Here is an 11,190-nt window from a genome sequence, read left to right as displayed (position 1 = left end):
CCTAACCCACCAACCCCAAGGCCCCGGGAACCAGTGTCAACAGACAGGCAAGAGGAAGAGAGATATAAACTCTGGCAGAACTTTAAGAGTCAGAGTAATTCAAAACTGTGATGGGGTGCCTTAAGAGGTGGACAGTTCTTTGTCACTAGAGGTTTTCAGCTAAAGGCTAAGTAACCATGTGGTGGGAATGCTGTAGAATCCTCTAAGGCTTTAGAACTAAAGAGCTCATTGTTCTTTGTCTGTTTGTTTTGAGACAGGGTCTTGCTCTGTCACCCAGGCTGGAGTACAGTGGTGTGATCATGGCTCACTGCAGCCTTGACCTTCTGGGCTCAAGCAATCTTCCTGCCTCACCCTCGTGTAACTAGGATTACAGGCATGCGCCTCCATGCCTGGCTTTTTTTTTTTTTTTTTTAAGTTTTTTTTGTAGAGACGAGTCTTGCTATGTTGCCCAGGCTGGTTTCAAACTCCTGGCCTCAAATAATCCTCCCACCTCATCCTCCCAAAGCATTAGGATTACAGATGTGAGCCACCATGCCCAGCCACGAGCTCATATTTCTGAACCATGCACTGTCTCATTTAATTATGGCAACCCAATGAGGGACATTATTTCATCCCATTTATCAAATGAAACAGAATGTTTGACAAAAAGAGTTGTCTGGTATAACATCACGGATAAGTATGAAAACCTGAGTTCAGGCCCATGCAGTCTGTTTCCAGAGCTTTGACTCTTAACAGAATTTAGTGCACTAAATTGTCTGGAAAGAGTGGCTGGTTTCAATAATCTTCAAGCTTTCTTTAAACCCTGAGACTGTATAATTGTATGGGGGAAAAAGTCATGCCTAAAGGGGTTTGCATTAAAGATAAATTTTGTTGGCAGTGATGTCAGTTCTTGTTTTAGTATCTAAGCTTTAAGTTATGAATAAAATAAAAGTTACTGAAAATCCAATTAATCTAAATTAAAAAAAACTATTGGATATTCACACGTCTACCAAGGCACAAATAAGTTGGTAGACAATGGTTGGGATCCCAGTAGAGGCTCTTGGGGCTCTGGCAATAAGACTAAGCCTATAAATAGCAGATGTAGTATGTCTTACAAAACCAATCATCAGCAGTTTTGGAGCATCATGGTATTGGGTTTTTCTTCTAAAGCCAGTAGTTGATGTTAGGCTACTTTTATATCATCTCTAAACAAAGTTGTTTTATTTGGCATTTTTGAACGTTTTATCACTGAGTTATAGATTATATCCTACTATCACAGCCACAGAATGTCGTTTAAAATGTGTAGTTAGGTACATTCTTCTGTATACATACGCGACTCCTTCAAATATAAAAACTAGATAAATATACATAGAAGTAATGTGTGTGCAAGAGATAAGTACAGAGAATGGCCATTTGCCATTGTTATTAGGAAGAAAGGCATGCACACTGAGAATTTTAACAAATTACAAATGCCAGGAAGAAAATAATATGGCAGTGTTTGAAAAGATCATGCTATTTACTTGACAGGGTCTGCCAGGGCAAAGTTACAGCTGTGGCCCTGCTTTGCAGATCATTTAAACAGGCTTTTCTTTATGTCACTGGCACTTTGGTCACATCCACAGAGCTTTGCCGTCAGTAAATAATAATTATGTGTGAGAAGACAGCCGACAAGCAGCTCCACTGTCAACACCACCGTAAATGAATCAACAGAAACACATATTCGTTTCAATGGGTTTTGTTTAGTTTTTAATTTTTGAACACTATCAGCCTTGTTAGAAGAGAAATAGAAGAAAAATCTATAGATTATAAGTTTGAAAAATTATAGTGATGTATATTACACACATATGTATTTGAGTGTGTGTGTATTCTAAAAAATCAAGACTGTCTTTTAATGTATTCTATCTAATCCTCTTTTTAATCTTTCAATATTCTTTATATTTGAACGTTTCACATATTAACATTCCTTATGTCATATTGTCTTTATATTCATCTACCTAGGCAAACATGGGATGGTGAAAAGAGTTGGACAGCCTGATTTTAAACATCACTACTTCCTAGCTGAGTTACTTGAATTCAGACTCAATTTCTCAATCGAAAATAATACCTATTGAGAAGATGAAAGGCAATTATGAACACAAAGATGTTCTGTAAGCTATGAAGAAAGTATCACACCAAAGTCAGGTCCAAAGGTCCATTTCCTCTAGTTTTGTCTTTGGTGGAAACTCAAAAGATCTATAAACCATCTTTTACGTAGCTAATGATGGAAATAAGCATGGATATGAATCATGGTACAGCACAATGGAAATATTTCACTGAACTCTTTTCTATTTATCCTTATTTTAGCTGTCATGGTGAACTATGAGGGCTACTGATTACTGTTATTGTAGTAAAAGTTCCTGTAGTTGTTATTGTAGTCATTTTTCTACTGTTATAAGAAATACTATAATAGAAGCAAATTGTAGTCAGCTAAGAGAAGAAGGGGACAACCTGTGTAGGTGTGGTTGGCATTTAATAAACATTATTTAGTTAACACATGCAAATGTACCCAACATCTCCATGTTATGTTAATCTTTGGAAATTTAAGGGAATGAAAAATGGCTTGGCAATTGTTTTGAGGCTTCATTTCTTAGAGCTTATTTGGCATTTTGGCCCTATCGGAGTAGGTGGGGCAGCAAATCCCAGATTGAATTTCTGAGGCATTCTTCTGCCTGAGCGTTTTGGAAAGTCACACAAGGCATTAGTAGGAGGCTCCTGTGGAAAAGAGATCTCTTAACTTTTTTCAGGAAGTGACTAGAATTTCAAATTTCTTTGCTTATAGCAAGTTAGTTGGGTATTCCTTACTTTGTTTTGTACTTAAATAAAGGAAACATTGATCCTTTAAAAGCTTTGGGGAAGGACAGAGGTTTTTATTTAACAGTCTGCCACTGGGGTGGGAGATGGGTTCAGATTTGAATGGTACAGTGCTGTCAGGATTTTTCCAGTCTGAAAACTCGAAGGCGAGAGATGTCATCCCGAGTGGCGGACAGTGATCCCTGCAAGATGCCGGGGAGGCCGGCAGTACATAATGTATAAGGATGGAAGGGGCAAAAGAGGAGGCTGGAGGAAGAGTGGCTTCATTTCCTAGTCATGGGGCGCATTGTTCATTTTGTGTTACTCTTCTGTGATAACCAAAATGCTTCTTTAACTCAGCAGGAAGCCTATGATTTTTAGGGAAAAGAAGTGCTTCCAATTTTAACCACACAGATTTGTATGAGGAAAGTATTAGTGCTGTTTGGTTTGTATGTATTATATGGGTTTGGATGACAACACTTCCTCCCTTTTGTATAATGTTTTGCAGTTTTTAAAGCACTTCGTGCTCTAAATCCTTACCATAAACAATGATAGGAGGGTACAGATGGCTCTTCACTCACAATGGCTGCAAGTTAGACCCCTGCTTTTATGACCTTTTTTATTGCAAATATGATCCTCCCAGTTTTGGTTAAATCTCACCATGGTGCTTGCCTATGACTCTCACTCTAGGTGATAGGAAAAATAAAGCTGCTCTTATGTTAATTGGCTCTAGGAGTAAAGTGGAAAAACTTTTGATTTTATGGCTGCAGCTGTAGATGAAGCAAACCTATATGCACTTGAATTAGGCAACACTTTTGCAAAGCCATTGTCTATCTGTATCTGTCTTTCAAAGAGCTGCCCCAAGACATCAAAGGCGGAAATTTTTATTGCAAGCAAAAGCTTTTTAGAGCACTTCTGGAAGATGGCAAAACATTAGCTGTTCAGGGAAGAAGCCATAAGAACAAACAGAGTGGCATCAAATAATTTTCCCACAAAGTCTGCTAAAGATGAAGGCTATTGTATGCTATGGATATTCAGTAATAATAAAATTGGGTGCAAAGATGGGAAGAGGATGAGGAGTAGTGGCAGGAGAAAAGGAAGAGAACACAGTAACATGGAAAACTTGAACATTCAAAGAAATTTCTACCCACTGAATTTATGGATAGAAATTTTGGACAGATGGCCCTAATTTTGATCACAGTTTGAAAGTCCTTAGAGCACTGAAGCATTTACTTGCTCTGGGGAGATTTATCAGAAAAATAAAATATCTTTAGTTGGAATTTCTTTGGATTTGTGTTTTTGAAAGCATCAGCCAGTTAGTTGATAAAGAAGTATCTTCCAAAAGATCATTTACAACATTGACTTTTTCTTTTTAAACTTAGAAAATCATTGTAAAAGCATATCTTTGTTTTTGCATGATTGATTTTGGTATTTTATAGTGTAAAACGGGTCTCCAGGAATACCATCTTCACTTATAACCTTAGAGATAATAAAGGTTTAACTTATGGAAGCTTAGCTTGTGACCAATATCTAGGAATAAATTAGAGCTTAGGTACCCATCATATTAGCCCCAGTTTATAAATGAGAAACAGATCACAAAGAAGTAAAACAATTTGCTGACTTCCCCTAAAAAGGCAGACGAGGTCATGTAATGCCAGACTACCAGGCTGAAATGTAATAATGTTTCCCTTTATCTCCCTACCTGAGAAACATGTTTTTCAGACCATGAAGCAAATATTCATATGACATTTGAAGGACTCCAATTTTCATATGTGGGTAACATCAAGTACATTAGTTGATGGACATATTATACTTGTTATCAACTATTACCAATGTTTAAATACCATTAAAGTCTAAGAGATAAAGACAATTTAGAGCAAGGTAAGTATAAGTATACAGTTGAAGCGGGAAAAGTTCCCTTGTCCCCCTCGCAGGGCATGCGATGAGGGTGTGGCTTGCTTCTTCAGTGCCCCACTGCACAAGCCTCTAGGGGAGTATACAAATGAGCAGGGAGCCCCATGGCAGTGTCTAGGAGTGAATGTTTACAGCTCCTGAAGCCCCAGTGGGCGTGTGTTACACGGTGCTCTTTTAGTTTAGCCATCCATAGGCTGCTTGTGTTAGCTCAATTAAACCCCTGCCTTATCACAAAGGCAGAGGGCTTTCTGTATCCTGGGGTTCTTGGGTTGGTTTACCAGAAGAATCGGATCACACATAGGCTTGGAGAATGAGTGCAAGGTTTTAATGAGTTGAAGTAGCTCTCAGCAGATGGGGGAGCCAGAAGGGAGATGGTTTTCCCCTGGAGCTCAGCAGCCTGGGCTCTCCTCAGACTGCCCCAGCCAAACTCCATGTCATTCTGCGGGGTGGTCTGTGGCCTGCTGCGGTGGTTGGTGACCTGCCGGCGTGCTGGTACTTGTTGGTGCATTCCTCTCGACATTCAGCTGCCCATGTGTTCTTCGTTGATGCACTCCTCTCGATGTCCAGCCACCTGGATGTCTGCCTGCTAGGGTCTGGGGTTTTTATAGGCACAGGATGGGAGCGTGGCAGGCCAGGGTGGTCTTGGGAAATGCAACATTTGGGCAGGAAAACAAAAATGCCTGTTCTCCCCTAGGTCCACGGGCACAGGCCCAGGGGTAAAGCCCTAGCCAGGGATCACGCCCTCCTCTCTTCCGTATCATTTAAAGGGACCACACTTCCTTTCCCAGCATTTCCTTTCACCTATCACAGTAATGCTTTGGAATTAACCACCTACTCATCTTGAAAATAAGTAAGTAACCACTTTATTGTTTCAGTGGAAGACATGTCCCTTCTTCAGACTCAATCTAATCTACCTGGAATCCATCCTTTCCTGCCTTTTCCAGGAAATCGTTATTGTTCCTCACTCTCCCCTACCTTCAACCTCTTTCTCTTTCTACTGATGTTTATGAGCCTAAATGGTCAGAACAGGCTCAAGCCTCTCCCACTTTTACACACACACACAGACACACACGCACACACACACACACACACACCTCATTCAACCAGCTATGTCTTTATCTTTCTTTTACCTCTTAAAACCAAGCTTCCTAAAAGTGTTTCCCATAGTCACTCACTCTCTTTGTATCTCTTTTTCCACTAAACACTCAACTCACTGTAACCTAGCTTTTGCTACTTTTTTTTTTTTTTTTACAGCCCAGAGGTCCTTTATTTTCCTTTTTAACACCTATTATGCCATGAATTCATAGGGAATAGGTTCCAGCAGCTTAGGCTCCTTCCCATTGGTTCTCACAAAGTGTGCTTCTCTGGGTGGAGCAGGCTGGTGCTTTAGTTGAACCCAGGTACCTTTCTCTTTGGCTTCTTTCTTTTTCTGATAATTTTTGTTCACGCATTTCAGGAAGCTATCTCGGCTCTTAGAGTGTTTAATGTGCTCAATACGCACATTAATTCTCTTGGCAAGAATCTTGCTCTTAACTTGTTTGTTTACAACAATGCCAACAGCATGCTGGGTAACATTGTAGACTCTTCCAGTTTTGCCATGGTAACACTTGTGGGGCATTCCTTTTTGAACAGTACCCATTCCCTTCATGTCTACAATATCACCTTTCTTATAGATTCGCATATACGTGGCCGAAGGAACAACTCCATGTTTTCTAAAAGGCCTAGAGAGCATATATCAGGTGCCTCTCCTCTTTCCCTTTGTGTTTGTCATTTTGGTGAATTACTAGAAGATGGCGGTTCTGGCCGAAAGGTACTTCATTCTTTTAGAGTCCTTTTCTCCAAGTCATAAACTACCTTTATTTGCTACATCTGATGGCTACTTCTTTATACTTTCTTTTACTTTTCAGTAACATTTGACACTATCAATCGTTCCCTCCCTTCCTTTCTCTCTCTTTTTTTTGAGACGGGTCTCACTCTGTCACCCAGGCTGGAGTGCAGTGGTACGATGTCAACCTCTGCTTCCTGGGCTCAAGTGATCCTCCCACCTCAGCCTCAGCCCCCAAGTAGCTGCGACTACAGGTGTGCACCATCATGCACCGCTAACTTTTGTATTTTTAGTAGAGACAGGGTCTCACGATGTTGCCCAGGCTGGTCTAGAACTCCTGGACTCAAGCAATCCACCTTGACCTCCCAAAATGCTGGGATTACAGGCTTGAGCAACCATTCCCAGCTTCTTTCTCTTTTTTTCTCCCTTCCTCCTTCTCACCTATTGGGGAACCTGCCCCGATACTCACGTAGGTTCTTTTCTATTTTCCCTAAGCATCGGCCGGTTTGAGAAATAAAGGGACAGAGTACAAAAGAGAGAAATTTTAAAGCTGGGCGTCCGGGGGAGACATCACATGTTGGTAGGTTCTGTGATGCCCCCCAAGCCACAAAACCAGCAAGTTTTTATTAGGGATTTTCAAAATGGGACGGAGTGTGCGAATAGATGTGGGTCGCAGACATCAAGTACTTTACAAGGTAATAGAATATCACAAGGCAAGTGGAGGCAGGGCAAGATCACAGGACCACAGGACTGGGGCGAAATTAAAATTGCTAATGAAGTTTGGGGCACCATTGTCATTGATAACATCTTATCAGGAGACAGGGTTTTGAGAGCAACCAGTCTGACCAAAATTATTAGGCGGGAATTTTCTCTTCCTAATAAGCCTGGGAGCACTATGGGAAACTGGAGTCTATTTCACCCCTACAGCCTCGACCATGAAAGACAGCCATGCCCAGGGGGGCCAGTTTAGAGACCCACCCCCAGGCGCATATTCTCTTTCCCAGGGATGTTCCTTGCTGAGAAAAAGAATTCAGCGATATTTCTCCCATTTGCTTTTGAAAGAAGAGAAATATGGCTCTGTTCTGCCTGGCTCACCGGCGGTCAGAGTTTAAGGTTATCTCTCTTATTCCCTGAACAATTGCTGTTATCCTGTTCTTTTTTCAAGGTGCCCAGATTTCATATTGCTCAAACACACATGTTGTACAATTTGTGCAGTTAATGCAATTATTACAGGGTCCTGAGGCGACGTACATCCTCCTCAGCTGACAGGATTAGGAGATTAAAGTAAAGACAGGCATAGGAAATCACAAGGGTATTGATTGGGGAAGTGATAAGTGTCCATGAAATCTGTACAATTTATGTTTAGAGATTGCAGTAAAGACAGGCATAAGAAATTATAAAAGTATTAGTTTTGGGAACCAATAAATGTCCATGAAATCTTCACAATCCACATTCTTCTGCCATGGCTTCAGCCGGTCCCTCCGTTTGGGGTCCCTGACTTCCCGCAACACTCACTCACCCTCCCTCTTTTCCCCCCTTCTTTCTCACTTTTTAAGTATCTTTTACTGGCTGAATAACAATTCCTTTCTTTTTCTTTTTCTCTCCCTCCCTCACTTTCATCTACTTCCACTTTCTCTCTCCCTTCCTTCTTTTTTTCCCCTTCTTTCTCTCTTTAATTTTAAGTATCATTTACTGGCTGAGTAACAATTTCTTTCTTTTTCAGAAGAAAACCCTAAACATATATTTACAGGGGATATTGTAAAGGGTCAATAACAGTAAAGTCACATTGCTTCCCACACATAAAAAGAAATGTTGATCATCCTCGGATGCTCCTCCAGACTTTTCCTGTGAAGTTCCTCACTCCCATCTGAGTTTCTTCCCTGCTAACAAATTTCCTGCCGAACTGGCTGCCACTCCCACTTCTCTTCCCCAATCTTAGGAAAAGGACATGGATCACCCAGGTTTCAGGGAGAACTTGCCTTCAACTCTGAGGAGAAGGAATGTATTGCCATTAGCTTTTAATTCCACTTGTTAAAAGAACTGTGAAATCAATCTAGACTTATCCTTTGCATTGAAGTTTATGGCTGGGCTGAGACTAAAGGGGCCATGAGTGACACTGGAAGATATTCAGACATTGGAGGCTTGCAGAGCAAGCTGTGGGGCAGGGAAGGCCATGTGGCAGCAGGGAAGAGATTTGAATTGGGGGCTCCTTGAACAAATTTGGGGCCAGAAGCTGGAGCAAAGGGTGGTTGGGGGTAAAAGGGAGGCTGCCAGCACAGGGCATGGGCAACTTACTGGGGTGATGCCTCTCCATGCCTCAGGAAATGGGGTATCCCAGGTCAGGGTGTGTCTGGAGTTGGTTCCTTCCAGTGGGTTCTTGGTCTCGATGACTTCAAGAATGGAGCTGCAGACTTTTGTGGTGAGTGTTACAGCTCTTAAAGATGTCACGGACCCAAAGAGTTAGCACCAGCCAGATTTATTGTGAAGAGTGAAAGAACAAAGCTTCCACACTATGGAAGGCAACCCAAGCGGGTTGCCGCTGCTGGCTGGGGTGGCCAGGTTTTATTACCTTATTTGTCCCCGCCCACATCCTGCTGATTGGTCCATTTTACAGAGTGCAGATTGGTCCATTTTACAGAGTGCTGATTGGTCCATCTTACAAACTTCTAGCTAGCCACAGAGCGCTGATTGGCACATTTTACAAACCTCTAGCGAGCCACAGAGCAATGACTGGTGCATTTTACAGTCCTAGCTACAGAGTGCTGATTGGTGCATTTTACAATCCTCTCGTCAGACAGAAAAGTTCTCCAAGTCCCCACCTGACCTAGAAGTCCAGCTGGCTTCACCTCTCAAAGGGGGTCACAGAGGCCATCCCCAGTTTCCCAGAGCCAGGGCGGGGCTGTAAAGGATAAGGGATTCTCATGGCCCCAAAGCCTGATGGAGCTGGGAGGAAGCCCAGCTGCCTCAGCTGCCCTGGGGGTCACTGCCAAAGACCCCCACTCCATGGTCTTAGATGTTGCTGCTGTTGCTGCCACCATCAGGCAGTCACATCCCCGGGGATGTCCACTACAGGATCCACCGTCCCCACACTGGTAGGGGCTGTGGACACTTGAGAGGCTCCTCGGCTGCAAGATCCGGGAACTGGCTCTGGCTCCAGTGCTGCTCAAGGACAGAGGCCCACCCTGGCTGCTGCTGGGATAGATTCACCCACTCTTTCTTGAAACTTCCTCCTCCCTGGCTTTCCATGTTGCAAACTTTCTTTGTTCTTCTACCTCTTTGGTCGTTTCTGTCTCCTTGACCCTTCTTCTGCCTGTGCCAGAAATGTTGTTGTTCCCCATGGTCCCTCATAGACCCCTTTCTCCTATTACTGGAAAATTTCATCTACCTCTATGTCGTCAGCTCCCATTAGGAAGAAAACACAAGTCTATACTTCTACCCCAAATCTCTTCTCCTGAAAGTCTAACTTGGATCTTCACTTTGAAGTCCTACAGACACTTACTTTAGTTTGGATTCCCCTACCCTCAAGTAGAGCCTAGGACTACAGCTTACCTGAATGAAGTTTTTCTGAGAAGGTAATTCCAGGAAGCAGGAGTGAGGACCAGGAATAGTGAGACACGGAAGGAGGAAAAGCCAGTAAAGGGTACATTGCTGAGCTGATAATCACTGTGGGCATAGACTGGTTATCATCATCCATTTCACTCAGAATTGTTTCTCTGGAGGCTGGGGGGCTGGGGCATTGTTCACCAATTCCCAGCACCCATTGGTTGAGGACTGCTACCAGGAAATGGTAGCTGAGGCACATTTGAGCTATACTGTTGCCAGGCTGAGGGATTTCCCAATTCTGGAGAAAGCTGTGAGGAGAAAAGCAAAAGTGATAGTGTCAGAGTGCAGGGACATGTTCTCCACAGCTGCACTGGCATCAGAGGTGAGGCAACAGGGTAGAAAGCAGGGCACAAAGCGCATTGCTATACAACATTCCAAAACACAACCAGCTCCCCAGCATCTGGTTCTCTTTTTGTCACCCTATCCCAAGGGCTGGCACGTCCCCTCAAAATCCTTCAGTGGCCCTCCTTTGCACTTAGAATGCAGCTTCTGACTATGGCCTTCTGATAGTTGCAGGAGGCAGATAAGGGTAGGGATTGGTCAGTTGGCGGGGCGAGGTGGTCTCCGGAGAATCTCTGACCCACCCCACAAGTGTTTACATCAGATGCTTTTGGGCAGATAAGGGAACCTGTCCAGAGTTTTGTCTGTGCATGCCCGCAACAGACTGGGGACCCACCTGCGCACTGCGAGACTGGGGTGGAGCCACAGGAAGTTCGCACCTTGTGCAGCAGGGAGGATCCTGGCCGCCTCAGCTCGTGTGTGGTGGCCTGGTATTCAATCAGTGAGGTGGGAGACAGTTAGCATACCCCCTTCTTTTTTCACTGAGAGCTTTCTTTTAATAAATTTCCCTCTCCTCACCTTTCAGTGTATCTGCGTTCCTAATCTTTCCTGGTCGTGTTACAAGAACCTGGTTTTAGCGGAACTAAGGAGCAAAAAATACTGCATCACTTCTGCCCCCTGCTCACCTCACCATCCTCGTCTCTCAACATTCCCCACCCCACTGTCTCCACTCCAGCCTTGCTGATCTTTCAGTTCTGTGG

The 11,190-nt window shown here is 43.2% G+C and overlaps 1 protein-coding gene across 1 annotated transcript; it reads right to left on the bottom strand.

Moving 5' to 3' along the window:
* Positions 1-5,115: 5,115 nt before the first annotated feature.
* LOC112132029 (large ribosomal subunit protein eL21-like) lies at positions 5,116-6,439 on the bottom strand. Its single transcript, XM_063713411.1, has 2 exons — positions 6,127-6,439; positions 5,116-5,363 (listed from the first exon to the last, which is right to left on the bottom strand). The coding sequence occupies exons 1-2, from the start codon at positions 6,401-6,403 to the stop codon at positions 5,131-5,133; spliced, it is 510 nt and encodes a 169-aa protein (XP_063569481.1). The 5' UTR covers positions 6,404-6,439; the 3' UTR covers positions 5,116-5,130.
* Positions 6,440-11,190: the final 4,751 nt, after the last annotated feature.

This window comes from Pongo abelii, chromosome 12, assembly GCF_028885655.2.
Source record: "Pongo abelii isolate AG06213 chromosome 12, NHGRI_mPonAbe1-v2.0_pri, whole genome shotgun sequence".
Classification (NCBI taxonomy): domain Eukaryota; kingdom Metazoa; phylum Chordata; class Mammalia; order Primates; family Hominidae; genus Pongo; species Pongo abelii.
The sequence above is the reverse complement of the archived record's forward strand: the minus strand, read 5'-3'. Positions and strand labels throughout refer to the sequence as shown.

Coding starts and splice junctions, on each gene's coding strand:
- LOC112132029 (XM_063713411.1), bottom strand. CDS start 6,403: ATGCGAATCTATAAGAAAGGTGATATTGTAGACATGAAGGGAATGGGT. Junction 5,364..6,126: donor GAAAGAAGCCAAAGAGAAAG/GTACCTGGGTTC, acceptor GCATTTCCCAAG/ACCACCCTGGCCTGCCACGC.